Source organism: Eretmochelys imbricata, chromosome 9 (assembly GCF_965152235.1).
Source record: "Eretmochelys imbricata isolate rEreImb1 chromosome 9, rEreImb1.hap1, whole genome shotgun sequence".
Classification (NCBI taxonomy): Eukaryota; Metazoa; Chordata; order Testudines; family Cheloniidae; genus Eretmochelys; species Eretmochelys imbricata.
Genome location: NC_135580.1, coordinates 73,967,697 through 73,984,230, shown reverse-complemented (window position 1 = coordinate 73,984,230; position 16,534 = coordinate 73,967,697). Strand labels below are relative to the sequence as shown.

General features: G+C 40.9%; 1 protein-coding gene across 1 annotated transcript in view; it reads left to right on the top strand.

Annotated features, from left to right (window-relative positions):
- Positions 1 to 16,186, top strand: part of LOC144270092 (connector enhancer of kinase suppressor of ras 2-like) — a 470,860-nt gene extending 454,674 nt beyond the window's left edge. Inside the window, exons 21-25 of the mRNA XM_077826316.1 lie at positions 9,427 to 9,497; positions 12,885 to 12,985; positions 14,407 to 14,914; positions 15,292 to 15,491; positions 15,971 to 16,186. Of these exons, the coding sequence (XP_077682442.1) occupies positions 9,427 to 9,497; positions 12,885 to 12,985; positions 14,407 to 14,914; positions 15,292 to 15,491; positions 15,971 to 16,186 (1,096 nt within the window). The remainder of the gene's footprint in view (positions 1 to 9,426; positions 9,498 to 12,884; positions 12,986 to 14,406; positions 14,915 to 15,291; positions 15,492 to 15,970) is intronic.
- The last annotated feature ends 348 nt before the right edge of the window (positions 16,187 to 16,534 follow it).

The following is a 16,534-nucleotide window of genomic DNA, read 5'->3' as shown; positions in this document are numbered from 1 at the left end:
AATTGATTTTGTCATAACTCCCCTTCAGCTATAAAATGGCATAGTAAAATTTCTCCTTGATTCTGATATCTCCTTTAGGACTGAATAATTGGACCTACCAGAAATTGTTCATTAAATGTCTCTGATTTTCTCTACTTCATTGTTTTCTTTTGATTGCTGGCAGGGCCATTCCTTGCAGTCTTTTTATGACCCTTAACTTAGAAATTGAAAAACCAGCTCCTGAATTAGTGTATCTTAAAAGCACTGCTCTTATATCAAGGCAAGTGGTCTCCTCCAGCAGAATTGAGGAGCCTCAAGGGGATGGATCTGAGAGCCATAGGGATCACACTTACTCCTCTCCTCTTTTCCAGCTTCCTTGTTTTCTCTTTATCTGTTTCTCCTCTGGTGGAGCATCATTAAAACTGAGCCAAAATAATTTTTAAAAATGGATCTCTTCTGCTCCAGACACCAGAAGAAATATCTTGCAACTCCTACATCTCATTCAGATGGACTGGCCATCTGGTACATGATTTGACTTTCTGTGCCAGAAAAGCCAATAAAATCAGGTGAGGTAGGGCAAGGTAAATTCTTATAGCTCTCTTTTGGCTCTGGTTGTCTCATCTACAAGAGATGCCTCTGTGTGTTCCTGGGAAGCTACACCTCAAAGACGATCTTACTGTGCAGGGTCCAAAAGTGCAGGATCCAGTCAAATTCCTGTTGACAGATTGGAACTTGAGAGGGTGAACCTCCAGGAGTGTGGATCATATCTGGAAGACCTTCTGTCTCTTTCAATGTAGGTTACTTTTTAAAATGCAATCATCTTCACCAGAAGGATCCATGAGTTGATTGCATTCTGTATCAAAACGCCTTTTTCTTTAACTTCCTTTATATCATCTAGTACTCAGGTCTACCGCAGAATTCCTGCCAAAAGTAGTTTCTCTTTACAATTTCAATCAAAACATCTTTTGTCTAAACCTGCTCATCCTCAAGAGTCCCAATGGCTTTGTCTGGTTGTCTACAGAATCATCAAATTCTTTCTAGACAGGACAAAATCCTTTAGGAAGTCAGATACCATGTTCATCTCTTAATCTTGGCATGAAAAAAAGCCTCAAAACATCTAATACAACCATTTCCAAATGGATAAGATATGCTAATTTAGAAGGTTATATAAAGGCTGGAAATACACCATCTTCAAGTCTCAGAACACATTCAACAAGTTTTATCTCTATATCAATATCTTTTCACGAGATCTGCAAAGTGGCCCTGGGCACCCTTTGCTCTGGGGGAGGAGTAAATTACTTCACTTATTTCCATGGAGCAGCTTGCTTTCCTCTGAGCTATTCTAGTTGGCAAGTGGGCTGAAAGAAAGAGGGAATCTGGGCTCCTCCCACTTCCTGCTTCTCTTCTCCACCTCCCCTCCCCACTTGCTTGCTGAAAGGAGTAGAAGGCAAAGAGTCCCTGCTCTCCCCATCATGGCCAAAGTCACAATCATAGCAGGGGGCCTAGCAAAAGAGTAATGGCAGCCTTGTTCACCCCTATTCCCCTCTGTAGCTAAGTAAAGGCTTTGACAGACTAGCCATAATAATCTAATACTTTGTGTCAACTGAGGAAAGTTGTATTGTTTATAAGAATAACTGAAATACCTAGAATATTTCAGATGTATGCATTTTGCACCTTGTTCCTAGAATTTACTGTATTTACTGTTCTTCTTTTCACCCACCTCAGGTTATATTGTATTATGAGGCATGGACAATGTGATAAATTTGGCAAGAAGAATTTTTAAGTGATTAATAGATTCCAAGGCCAGATTGGACCATTGTGATTATCTAATCTATCGACCTCCTGTATAACACAGGCCATAGAACATCGCTAAAATAATTCTTAGAGCATATTGTGACGTTACACCCCATATTCTTCATAGAAATATGGTTATGATATGAATATGGCATAACTAAGATATATTTTATGCAAGATGGCTCATGTAAGATATAATTGGAATGGTTATGATTTACTGAATGTGATTATTCAATTTGTATACATGTGTCATTTCTGTATCTAAAGTTAGGAATATTGACTATGTAACAATTACAACTGTCTGTGTACTTGGGGGAACACTCACCAGGCCATAGGCAATTGCCTCCTGAATGACCCATTTAAGAAGAACAATAGAACTCTAAAGATATTAATCTCTCTCTTTCCTGAGAGATGTCCTCGGATGTAGCTGTGACACTACCAGGTCAGGTGGTCCTGTCACTTGATACAAAATACCATCTTGGACATTGCTGGAACTTTTTCTCTGTAGGCGGATGGGGATGAAACAAAGGTTTCCCACCTTAGGTAAATCCTTTTCAAGGCTGGGGAGGGGGTAAATCTGGACTCTCCTCCATTGCCTAACCAAGAAGAAGGACTTTCTTAAAGAGCCTGAAGGGACAAAGGAACTAACCTGAAGGGAAAAGCAGGGGTGAGTCCAGACTGAGACGGGGGTCCAGTCTATAAGAAAAATAACTGCAACTCTAAGCTACTGAAACTCTGCAACTTACCTAAAATAACACTTAGGGTAAGAAATTACTTCTTGAAACCAGACTCTTTAAGATCTTAAGCTTAGTATGCATGTGTTGTTTTATTAGCTCAGTAATCTGTTTTGTCCTGTTTGCTATCCCTTATAATCACTTAAAATCTGCCTTTTATAGTTAATAAATTTGTTTTGTTTATTATTAAACCCAGTTTGTGAAATTTCTAACTGGGGCAGGAGTAAGAAGTTGTGCATATCTCTCTTCATTTTGAGGGAGAGGGCGAATTTTTATGAGCTTGTGCTGTGCTGTGCAAATCTTTTTATACAGCACAAGACAGTATTGTTTTGGGTTTATTCCCCAAAAGGGGTGTGCACATGTGCGCTGGGCGAATCCTCTCTCACACAGATGACTTCAGTCTGTGTTTGTAGTTGGGTGTGGCCCTACCTGTGTGTGTGCTCAAGAGGCCAGAGAGCCTAATTCAGCAAAACAGGAAGAGGGAGTCCAGGCTGGTGGAGCAAGAGGGCCTTAGTGAAACTCCAGTACCTCAGGTGGCAACCCAGAAGCTGGGGGGGGTCTAACCTGTCACAGCAGCATAGTCAAGCAGGGTAATGTGTACAGCTTATTGCTCTGAAACACTGGTGTAGATTTTAAGTGAGTTTTAAGTGTGTTGGCTGGAGAACAGACAAAGTGGTTACTGGTTTGTTATTTTCTGTTTGCTTATTTTGGGTAAGGGAAATAGGGGCAGAAAAGTAAGAAGAGTGAAAGTCAAGCTATCAAAAAGTTGGAGCTCTACAGATTGCAAGTAGAAGAAAATGAGGAAATGCATAAGAGACAGGTGGAATTAAAACAGATGGAAACTGAAGCAGAAGCAACCAGGCAGAAGTTAGCTTACGAGAGAGCCATGGAACTGAGACAGCTAGAGGCTGAGGAAGCCCGAGAATGGAGAAAGATGGAGGAGGACAAAGAATGGGAAGCAGAAAATACCAGACAAAAGACAGCACATCAGAGAGCCCTGGAACTGAAAGACAAAGAACTGGAGGAAAAAGAAAAAGAGGAAAAGCATCAACTGGCTATGATGGAGTGGAAGAGACAGAACCCTACACTAGCGAGCTCCACCTCTCCAAAAATCCCCAATGGGAGAAGCTGTGCCCTCCTTTGATGGATGGCTGCCCATCACTGGTAGGTAAGGGGTTAAAGCCACCCTGGGGAGGCTGCACAGGAGGCAGCCAATGACTAAAAGGCTTATAGTGCCAGCCAATTAGAAGACGCTTTATTGGAACAGCCAATCAGGGCCAGGCTGGCCCATATAAGAAGGTGCTGCTGAGCAGAGCAGAGGGCAGAGAAAACTCCTTGGAGTTTGAGGGAGGAGGACCATGGACAGAGCAGTGCTGGGTAGGGTCAGCAGAGTATGAGACAGCTCCAGGCTGATGGCTGCCAAGCTGAGGCCCTGATACAAGGGCAGAGTTGGTTCTGGGGCTGCGGGGGAAGTGGCCCAGGGAAGGAGACAACGGAGTTGGAGGAGGGGCAACACATGGTGGCCAGCTATAGGGTCCCTGGGACAAGTTCCAGAGTAGCGGGTAGGCCCGGGTGTCTTCCCCCCCTTCCCCGTTGCCCCCACTTGCCACTGAGGGGAGTGGCCAGTGAATGGACTGTAGTTTGCCACTGAGACAAGCGGCTAGAGTTGGAACTGCGGTTTGCCACTAAGGCAAGTCGTTGGACTAAGGACTGTCGGTCCCCTGTAAGGGGGGAAAGGACCGACCTGGACACCACTGGAGGCTGTGTCCAGAAGAGGATGACGTGGTCCGGGGCGTGACACTGGTCTTGGAGGTGGAGACAGATGAGATGATGGGTGAGACACCACCTGAGAAGGGCGTACTGGCAATCCCCAAGCTAATTCCCCAGACGGCCAGCAGGAAGCACTGCAGTGGTGAGTCCAGCCGCATTACACCTCCATACAGTGAGTCTGGGGACATTGCTGAATATTTCATCACCTTTGAGAGACTGTGTATGCTCCATGCGATTCCTGAGGATCAACAGATGATTACTTGGGTTGCAAAGTTGACTGGGAGAGGTCTGGACATAATCAATAAGATGCCAATTGGTGATGCTGCGGATTATGGTAAATTTAAGGAATTGGTTTTAAAATGGTTTCAGATTACACCTGAAACATATAGAGTAAAATTTAGAAGACTTAAGAGAGAGTCTGGATTAAGTAATGCGGTTTATGTGAATCAAATGAGAGATCTACTGGATAAGTGGGCAAGGGGAAAAGGTATTACAAGCTTTTGAAGCAATGTATGATTTGGTTGCTCAGGAACAGTTCCTGAATATGTCTAATGATGATGTAAAACAGTGTTTATGGGATAAAAAGGTAGAGATGATTGAAGAACTTGCAACTTTTGCAGATAAATGTGAACTATGTGTAAAAGCAGAAGAGCCACAGAAGGTGCTATCGTAATTCCACGGAGTACCTGAGGAATAAATGCCCTATGCTGAGTGAGAACAGGCAGCAGGTAACTCATGGAAATGCTGCTACCCATAGCACAGAGGAACCTCAGGCAGTTGCCACTTATCATACACAGTTTGTGAAGGTTGCCACTGCACAGCCAGTTTGACTTAGTTGCAAAGTTTTGGAACTAGGGATTTTGTGGTGTAATAAATAAATAGCATTCCACCAGTTCAGTAACCTTTTCTTATTGTGGAGGATGGGGGAGGTTGATAAAATCAGATGCTGGAACACTGTCTCATTAATAAGAATTATGGAAATTCCCCTTCATGATTATCTTTGACACTAGTACACACTGCATACTAAGGAAGTTAATCAGGCTGAAGCTATAGTCCACTTTCACTAACATCATTTTTACCTCAAATCTAATGCATGTAGCTAGCAAATGATAGACTACTCCTTGATAACTTTTTATTCTAATTCTTTCAATTTTGTAATTCTGTAGTACAAATAAAACTGAATTGCTTAAATTGTCTAAATTTTCTCTTTAGAAATCTCTCAATTTTCTTTGGAATTATATATAGTGATATGGTCTGTAATAGAATATATCTAAATACAGTACTTTTGATAAACTTGATTGTCATACTGTCTTAATTCAAAATTAGTCCCAAAATATTAAAAATAAATTGATATATTCTATAATATTAAATAATGTAAGTTGTTTCATATCTACTCATATTGAATCTAAAAACCTAATTTTATTCAGACTACAAATGAATAAAATGGCAGTCCTTCCAATGTTTAGATTATTGAGGTAGAATGGGGTAACATCTGTATACAAATACAGTTTTGCTTCTGTCAATTTAAGAGAAAATTTTTCAGTTTTCTTACAGTTCTTTTGGAAATTTTAATGCCTCTGCATGATCTTCACTGTCATCATGTTTGTAGCCTGTGATAGGGCCTTCAGTGGCCGGGCAGCCTAGCATTTGGATAGGGGCTGGAGGGCAGAACCTGCCCTCCTTTCCCTGAGGTCCTGGCTTAGAGTCCTGGGCCACTCACACCCCTAGACAGGGGAGCTGGATCTTGCTCCCAGCCATGAGTGGGAGGCTCAGGACCTGTTGTAAGTCCTTTAGTTTGGGGCATGGCCCTGCTAGTCCAGTTTCCCCACGGTTGGCGATTGGCAGTAGAGATCCCCCTTGGCAGGGGAAGACTTACTTGCTTCCAGTGGCTGCACTGGCAGGGAGGTTGCATCTGTGCCTCCAGGCAGACACACAAAGAGCTCCTACCTCTTCACCAGTCAGCCCCTAACTGAGCCAGGCTACCTTCTTTTCTCCCCCTTCCAGGCCTGGCATTGGCTTCAGGTATAACGGGTGAGGCTAGCTGAACGCAAAGGTTTTCTTTACTCTCTGCTGTGCCTGGCAGCTGCCTCTCTGCTCCTTCACATAGCCAGCCAGTTTTGCATAGACTCTACATATTCATATTAGTAACTTTGTTCAGTACATTCATGGTGTTCCTGTGAATTTAACGTAAGTTTAAAGTTTTGATAAATGTCAACAAAAATAAATTATTATGCATTTGTGACTGAATAATTTTCCTTCTCTGAGTCATATCAATTATATTTCCTGGTCCTGCAGTCCTTATTCAGGTGAAACTCCAACTGAAGTCAGTGGTCATTTTGCTTGAGTAAGGACTGATGGATGATAATTTATACTTAGCTAGCAAAAAAATGAGATCAGTATCAGGTCATAAGTGTCTAAAGACAAACAGTAACAGTATTTTTCTAAAGCAAGACACCAATAAAATTTTTAAAGGAAAAGAAACGTGACAAACCTCTCATATAATTACATAAGTGAGAACTTTTATATTCACAGTCAGTGCCATATTATGATATGTAATTTCACGATTCAGGAACACAATTTTAAAATTACCAACACTAATCATTAGTAAAGAACAAGGGGAAATGTGATTTCAGTTATTGCAATAAATAATAGCTTTTGTCAAGAAAAGCAAGTATCTCACAAATTATAAACATGCCTTTTGTTGAATGAACTTGTATTGCTGGGTATTATAGTGGAGAAAATGTTAAAGAACTGTTCATTGTTTAAAAATAACTTCTGTATGTTCTTGAGGTCAGTTATTTGGGATGGCAAAGCAAATAAATTAGATCTCTGTAGGCAGTTTTAACATTTGCACCTGATGTTTGTGAAAAGTGATCTGCATTTTCATTCCTATTTCTAAATTTTCCACCTTTTTTCATTTAATAACAATAATACTTAACGTTTTAGTAGGTAGTTTTTCATATCTTCACAGGTCTACAAACAAATTAATTTTCACAACACCCCTGTAAGTCTGAAAATTAAGTTGGTCATTGTCCTTATTGTATACCTGAGAAAGCTGTGATTCAGCTAAATTAAGTGGTTTGCTGAGGACCACATAGTAAGTCAGTGACAGATCCAGTATTAGAACAAAAGCATTCTGACTCACAAGTCCTTGCTTAAACCATTAGACCATTTTATCTCACTTCTACATTGCCTTCTTTTTATGGTAGCAATGACTTTTCCCTCATTTTATATCCCCTTTCATATGCTGTACCATCAGAATACTCACAGATTCAGTGAGTTAGAAATTTATTGTTGAATATTGTTCACATTTAAATAGGAAAGAAGTATATTAAACTATCTTTCTTCATGTAACTTACACAAAAATCAACGTTCTTGTAATACATATGTTATTCATGAACGTTTGTCTTATGAGAAGCCCTTGAAGGGTAATCTTGTCACATGGCTAATAATTTTATCCTTGGTTGATTAACTGTATCAGCGTCAAGTTGTGCTATTTAAAAAAGGGCAGAATTGCTTCCAAAAAGCATGTAATCTCACTGTTTAAGGAAACTGCTATCTTTTAGACAGCTGTTAAGTCTTTGTTGATTAAGGAAATATTTGAGGCTGCAGCCTGATTGTTCTCAATTTCTATTATAAACACATTTTTAATATTTCTGAATGAGAGAATGCTTTTTAGTTATCAAGAGAAATCTGGCATAGAAAACACTGATGTTCACATTAGGGTTTTTGCTTCATCCATTGTGATCCTGATGTTTCATTATTGCTGAAAATTGGCTGATTCATTCAGTGTAACATGATCATTCTATATGCAGGCAAAAGGAAATGAATTACACTTGATAGAACTCTCCAGAAGGAAGTCTATTTCAATCAAGTATCTTTACCTTCTCTCTAATTCTGTTCATTTTTTTCTTTTTATACGATTCAAGTAAATATATTGTATAAATACAAACTTAGTGTATTTCAGCGAGGATGGAGTTTGGAGAATTAGTCCCAAAATATGCTTTATCTAATGGTCTGGTTTTAAAAATACCAGATCATCTTGTTAAATAAGGAGCTGCTCAGGGATAAAAGAGTAAATGTGTGTGCAAAATTGTAGCATGTTGTCAGGGTAATATCCCTTTATAGATTATATTATTATTGATGCTGTCAGGGTATATTTCTTTCTGGATAAAAGCAAAGCCATAATCACAGAAGATAACAGAGATCAAAATTTTCTTCCATGACTCCAATCGTATGTACACCTAGACTGATACTTCAGAAGTCAATTATATACTACAGTCTCATTTTCACTTTTAGCTTTCTGATTCTACAAGTACAGAATTTTCTTTCATAATTTATGTCTGTATGAAATCATGAGCATCTTTCTGTTTTTATTTTAATACTGTCTTGTATTATCACCATGAATGTACAATGGATGTCACCATCGAAAATACTGTTGTTGGTTTCTGAAGTAATTATTACTTTGGCAGTAGGTGCACCAGCAATTGATCTGTCTTTGAGCCAGTTCTGTGGGGCCATAAAGGGATGCAAAGGCCCAGAAACAAGCAGAGGGGGCCTCAGAACCAATGTAGTATGTTCCCCTCCCTGAAACCATGGAAGCCCTTCCACACAAGCACTATGCAGTTAGGATTCAATGGATATTTGATTGCACTTGAAGGGGGGCAAACTTAGGAAGCCTCTGCTCTATACAGCATGCTCCCCTAAGTATTCAATGGAAATATGTATAAAAAAGTAGGTGTTAATTAATTCTGCTATTTGCAGTGTTAGCTGGTGCGCTGTGTGTTTGCTGCTCCATTTTGGTGGCGTGATAGACCATTGGCATCCTGGCTCTCAACAGTGCTAGGCTGGCACAGATTGAGTTACAGAGAGACGCATAGAGGCTCTGGTTCTCCATGAGCTGTGGATTGAGATCAGATTTCTCCATGGCTCCTCGGACTCTGTGTACTTCAGTGGCTGCATCCTCCATGTAACGTCATTACTCTGATGAAAGTATAAGTCAAGTTTTTCTCAGTTTGAAAACCATTGGTTTTTACACTACTACTTCTCTTTCCTCTGTTTTTTCTACATTATAAGAGAATGTAGGCCACAGCATTTACCACTGAAGAGTCCTTTAAATATTCTTCTTCCTTGTCTATTATTTTATTAGATGGATGAACCGTCTGGGACTTGCAGCCATTGGTTATACACCTGATGATAAGGATATTCGGCCAGATGAAGGTACGGCTTCCGTGATTTTAATCAAAATTGACTTAGAGAGGTCTGAGAAGAAAGAAAGGCTCCAAAAATGCTTGTGTTTATTGAGTCAACTCATGATTTGGTCATAAATCACAGATATCTCATGAGTTCTTCATTAATGTAGGCAGTACCTTTTAACTATTTGTTTTCATAGATATGTGTAATCCCTTAGAAAATACATTTAACTCTGCAAACAGAAGAAAAAATGAAATCCAGAATGATCATTTGAAAAAGCAAAGAACACAGTCTTAAGGCAGTCTTTAGGAAAACAAGCATGATTAATAGAATTGCTATTTTACATTTAGTATAAGAATGCTAAGTGAAAGCAGATGGCTCTGCATAGGTCTCTGTTAGTGCCATCAGCTGTGCTAATCCCTAATGGGAGAGTGACATGGGCATAGGGCAAGTTGTACTTTAAACTCCTTTTAGTTCCTCTTGAGTGCACTCTTCAGGTGACTCCTTCACCTCTCTTGGGGTGGAACCCCAAAGTCCAACCACCCTTGGACTGGATTTCTGGGTTGCAGCCCTGATTCCAAACTGTGTAAACACAGCAGGCCTAAATGTACTTGGCACCTGCAAGGAATTTTCTCTTTAGGAGTCTGTGATCAGCAACTGATTAAAGAGGCTTAAAAAGTTGCATCAAAACAAACATATTTTTGTTCACCCAAAGATACATAGTAAGAAGGATAAAACAACAAAAGGTCTATATACCTCATTCTTACATCACTTTATTCTTTCCTTGCAAGTGCTGGTTAAGATCCACTCAACCCAGCCATTCCTACTCCTGGCTGGGAGTGATAGACGATCGCCTTTGCAGTATTCTCTGTGTGTGTCTGTCTCTCTGTCAGAGGCTCACCTCCTGCCACTGCTGCCGCCCAGCCGCCTCTTCCTCCCGAGGCTGAGACATTGGTGGTTTAGTATCCCCTTTGGTCTCAGGTTTGGGCCTGAGAAGAATAAACCTTGCTCTCTGACAGTACCTTATTTTTGCCATTGTTTCATTTCTTGTTTGTTTCCCCCCTAACAGTCTTCTTTAAGTTAACTCCTCAAAATTAGGCAGGATAATATCAAGCCAATAAACTCAGATGCAAGCGCATATGATCTTCATTAAAAATAATACAAACAACTCCCTCATTCTCCACAGAGAGACAGAGTAGTAGCCCTGCCCCCCATTTCTCCATCAGCCAGCAGAACAGGTCACACACAGATGGGGTGAGGAGAATGCACTCATTTAAAGAGAAAATAGTAAACAGGAGAGAAAAATGAATGGAGAAAAAGTGTTCTTTGTTTTTACATTATGCAGTCCAGATACAGTCTTTTATATCATCACGTACAGATTATGATAAAATACCCAGGAAGGAACATTTCGACAATAGAATGACTTGATTGATTAACTGAATATTTTGATATTGCAGTTTGTAAATGCTTTTGTCTTCTGTGGAGGAATATGGAACTCCTTTCTGATTATTACTGTTGGGGAAGAGAATTCTACTATAAGTACAACATGGACTGCCTGATTTGACAGGCTACTGGTATACTCCTTGGGTGAGTTTTGAGGCATTGGGCTGAAAGTGAAGTGCCTTTCAACTATCCACGAAGTATGTCCATAGCCAGCTAATGAACACAGTGATACACACAATATGGCTCATTCATTATAAATTGCTTTTTTAAAAGAAAAAACTCAAGCCAGCATTTTTAAAAAACACTTTTGAAATGTTTATGCTTGCTTGTGTATATGTCTAGGGGTAAAATTTTCAAAAGTACCTAAGTAACTTAGGAGCTTGAGTTCCATTTTCCAAAGTGACCTAGTCACTGCAGGGCCCAAGTCTCACTGGAAGTCAGTGGGACTGAGGTTCCTAAGGTTATGCCTACACTGCAAAAGAAATCTCATGGCAGCAAGTCTCAGAGCCATGGTCAACTGATTTGGGCTTGTGGGGCTTGCGCTATGGGGCTAAAAATAGAAGTATAGACATTCCTGCTTATGCTGGAGCCTGGGCTCTGAGACGTGGCAAGGCAGGTGGGTCTCAAAGCCCAGGCTCCACTTCAGGCCCACACTGCTATTTTTAGTTCTATAGTTCAAGCCCCCAGAGCCCAAATCAGATGAACCAGGCTCTGTGACTCACTGCTGTAGGGGATTTTTTGCAATATAAATGTGCCATAAGTGTCTGAGGACCGGATTTTCAAAGGTACTTAGGGGCTTGAAGATGCAGATTGGTAACTAGTGGGATTTTCAAAAGTGCTTGAGTGGGTTAGGTACTTAACTCCCTGTGAAATCAATGGGATTTGGGGCTTAACCTGCCTAGGTTCTTTTGAAAATTGCACCAGGCACCTATCCATGTGTTAAGGGAGTGGTCACCAACTGGTAGATTGTGATCGACTGGTTGATCCTGGAGCCTCTGGTAGTCGATCGCAATCTCTGGCCGCTAAAAGTCCGGTGGTGCAGCGGGGCTAAGGCAGGCTCCGTGCCTGCCGTGGCCCTGCGCCACTCCCAGAAGTGACCATCACACTCCTGAGGGGGGACAAGGGTCTCCACGCGCCGCTCCTGCCTGCAGGCACTGCCCCCACAGCTCCCATTAGCTGAGAACGGGGAACTGCTCCCATTAGCCAAGAACTGGGAACTGCAGCCAATGGGAGCTGCGGGGGCCATGCCTGCAGAGACGGGCACCATGCGAAGACCCCTTCCCCCACCACCAGGGGCCACAGGGATGCGATGGCCACTTCCGGGAGCGGTGTTGGGCCGAGGAAGGCAGGGAGCTTGTGTTAGCCCTGCTGTGCCACTACCTGAGGTAAGTGCCACCCGGAGGGAGCCCGACTCTTCCTGCACCCCAGCCCTCGGCCCTGAGCCCCCTCCTGGAGCCAGCACCCCATATCCACTCTTGCACCCCAACACTCTGCCCCAGCCCGAAACCCCCTCCTGCACCCAAACTTCCTCCCAGAGCTTGTTCCCTTCACTCCTTCCTGCACCCCAACACCCTGCCCCAGGCTCATCCCAGAGCCTCTCTACACTCCGAACCTCTCAGCCCCAGTCCAGAGCCCACACCCCTGCCCCAGCCTGGTGAAAGTGAGTGAGGGTGGGAGAGAGCGAACAATAGAGAAGTGGGGATGGCCTGAGTGGGGCGGGCCTCAGGGAAGAGGCGGGGTAGATCCTGGGTTGCACTTAAATTCAAAAAGTGATCTTGTGCATAGAGAGGTTGGAGACCACTGTCTTAAGGCATCTAAATATCTTAGAAAATCCACCTCTTAGACACTTCAGAGAATGGGACTTAGCTTGTCTATATCAGAGAAAAAGTATGTCATTTATGCTTTGAAAATGTTGCCAATACTATCTTATGAGTAAATATTGCAATGAAACAGAGAACATTTTGTTACCAGATTACTGGAGTGAAAGTGACCAGGATGATATTGATGGCTCTTTAACCCTGAAACAGGAAGGTCCTTCAACACTATGTGACACCTACCATCAAACACCCTCAGTAAGTCATGAATAGTACATGCTGTATAAGGCCAAGAAATACATCTCCATGCTTCTTTGATTAGTATTTTGCTTGCTTTGTAATGGCATCTAACTACATCATGAGCAGAACAGAAGTGGTTCTCAGCTGTAAACTATGAGAATATTATCATTTCTAATGGCTAAGAGCTGGAGTGAATGTTCTGAAAATAAGAAATGGAAGCACATAGAAAGAAGAGGCTACTGCCGTCTTACTCTGCTGTGTTTACCTAGTGTGTTTAAGTCAATTTTTTCTTAAAAAAAAAATCCAATATGAAAGGAATATATAGATTTTGACTCCATTATGAATAAAATGTTTTGTACTTGGGTCATCTCTATTAACTGAGAGTTTATACTGTATCTACAGTGTTCCATATTTCCTGGAAATTAAGATTTTTAGATTGTATTCATACAATAGTCATCTGGAGGAAAAATATTTTATTTATTAGAAACATATCTTTAAAGACAAGTTTCTTTCAATATATAGCATTGTGTAAAATACCCATGGTATTTGCAATATTTTTCTTAAGAGGCATTTTAAAGCAAAAAATAGCTGATAAAAGTTGTGTACAGTGTATGGTTAGGTTCTGGTAGCTGATAAAAGCATTGCTGCTATACAGTACATGGGTAGGCTGTGATATTTAACCTTTGTTTCTAAGTGCAGATAGGACTGTTCTCTATTTTTCTTTCAGATTTTTCTTCAGCGTGAATGACATGATCCACACACAACCAGAACCAAAGAAAGAGTGACTGAGGCAACAGCATCACATGGGTGAAGTTCAGACTGATTTTCACCCATGTGATGCTGTTTTATCAACCGGGATACAGGTTAAGCCCCTCCCTTTCTGTTTTTCCACTTTTTTGCCTTTCTCTTTTTTTTAAATTAAAATAGTACAAAGACCAAGCAGAATTTAATTAAAATAATTTGGATAAGCTCAGCAGTTCCCTAAAATTTAAATGTTTTCTTGGGTGCTGAAGTGTCTCTCTTTTTTTTTTCCCTGTTTGGCTGGAACATCTGCCCTTTGAAAAGAAAGGAAATCCAGTTATGGTTTCTTTTGAGGGCTTCCATGTCTTTCTCACAACACACCGCTGGACTGGGTGTAAGCTGGGTAGGTCTTTGCAAAACCTATACCAGTGCTATCCTGTCCTTTCCAGCAGGAGTTGCTCTTGGGCAGAGAATGTGTCAAAACAAGAATAGGGAGTGGTTAAAAATGTAGTGCTTACATAAAGTATTACACAGTTAGTTATGTCTTGCTTGCTAAGAGTTTATAGTGTGACATACCAAAATATACAAATCAGATCATTTGGTTAGTACTAATCATATACTGAACTGTATCTGTTGTGGTTTGTCAATGTCTAGTCACAATTATGTCTTTATAATCAGATATTTTCATTCCTTCTTAGGTGAATTCTTCAAGTCCATTCCCTGAACTGAAACATGGTCGACACTTTTCAAGCGAATCTACCTACTCCTATTCTTCTGCGGAGGATTCCCGACAAGATGCCACAGGAAGTACACACTCATCAGGATGCAGACCTCCCTATCGAGAAAGGCGCTCATGGCAGGACCTGATAGAGACCCCTTTAACCAGTTCTGGCCTCCATTTTCTTCAGACTGTTCCTCCTGACCCAGAATATGTGAGTGGCCGACCTGGAATGTCACCAGAGAGGCGAAGACAGGCAACATTACCAGTCCAAAGACATCACAATCATGAACGAGATGGACCTTTCCCTTTGGTGGAGTGGCAAAGGGGATATAGTTCACATAACAGGCCCCAGAAGCAACGTAGTCAAAGCCTTCCACGAAACAGAGATGTCAGGGGCAAAGGGCGTGTAAAGTCTTCAGGCATAACAGAAGAGAAGCCTGAAGAGAAACTTCTTATTAAAAAGCAAAATAATTTCTGTGAAGAAGGTAAGATTTTGAAGGGACTCTGGCACCAGTACTCACCACTGACCTCAATGGGAGCTTTGCCATTGACCTCATTGATGAATGATCAGGCTTTATATGAGTATCTTTGTGGCAGAATTATAATTTCCAAGAAAAATGAAAATATGGAGATTGCATTAGTTACTACACCGTAATTTTGGTTCAGAAAGTGTATGTACATTCTGATTCCAACTTTATTGTTGATCAGAATGTTTTGGTTTTATCAATTCTCAAATCGGGAAAGGATATTAGGTGGTTATTCCATAGGCAACTTTCAGAATTCTTGAGCTTTTCAGGATCTTTCATTACCCTCCCATCCAAAGTTTCCTGGATTGTTAAAAAAATTATAATTTTTTTTCCAGAAAACATAAAGGAAATCAGGGAAAGTACAGATGGTCTGCAAGAGCTGTACAAGTCTTTGGAACAAGCCAGCTTGTCAGCCTTTGGAGAGCAGCGTCCTTCTACCAAGCAGGAATTCCGGAAGTCTTTTGTAAAGAGGTGCAATGATCCAATTATCAATGAAAAACTTCATCACATCAGAGTTCTCAAGAGCACTTTAAAAGTAAGCTGTTACCATTAATGTTTATGTTCAACATGAAATTGTAACAGTATAGCTTCTTAAAATTTTCAGCGTATGGACTTTTATTTTAGAGAGAGAATTAGGTCACAAGGAAACTTTGGCAGTACTGAGAGAAACAGAAGATAGGGGACAGTTGCCAACCTCACAACCATTGCCAGTATTTGACACTCTTGTTTCCTGTGTCATGGAGGATGCCAAGGACTGAATTGTCAAGAAGACCTAATTTACTACGCTTTTACAATTAGAGATGGTCACTGTGGAATCATGCCAATGGATATAGGGAAGATTGCCTTGCACTGTGTGAGCTGTAACAGTTCTGGGTATAGATGAAGGACCTTAGTGTGCATTGCAGTTGCTCTAGCACCTTTTGTTAGCACTCAAGGACAAATAAAAGGCCCAGTATAACATGTCACTTAAATTGTATTTCTGAAATGTGCTGTGGTTTTTTTGGCATTTGACAGGCAAAGGAAGGGGACCTGGTAACTATCAACAATCTTCTGGATGATCCCAACTTGACATCAAAGAAGTTCAAAGAGTGGAAGCTAAAGAACTATGAATTTTTCCTGGACATTTGTGAGTACAGCGCTGCTCTGAAACCTCAAAATGGAGCCGCTGAACTTGTAACCCCTGCACCACTGCTGACACACACACATTCATTCATTGAAACACATGTCTGACAGGACTAGCACCGTGAACACTTGCTGGGTGCCATGAGAAATCCAATATGGCAAACACTGTAATATTTGTAAATGTACTCAGCAGTATTGTAAATAACTTGGATAAGAGAATAGTGCCACAGGATGCCTACTACATTGCATGAGAAATATTATTCTGTTCTGAATTACTTTGTTTGCTGTTATCAACCAACATGCTTATCAAGTTCTGCATTAGAAAGAAGCAGTGCAGGAGTGTAATGGAAAATATATACCAGTATATTTATTTAAGGACTGTACTAAAGCTAAGCTTATAGTAATGAGTTCTTACAACCATTTTATATATTTAGATATATATTATATGTAAACATA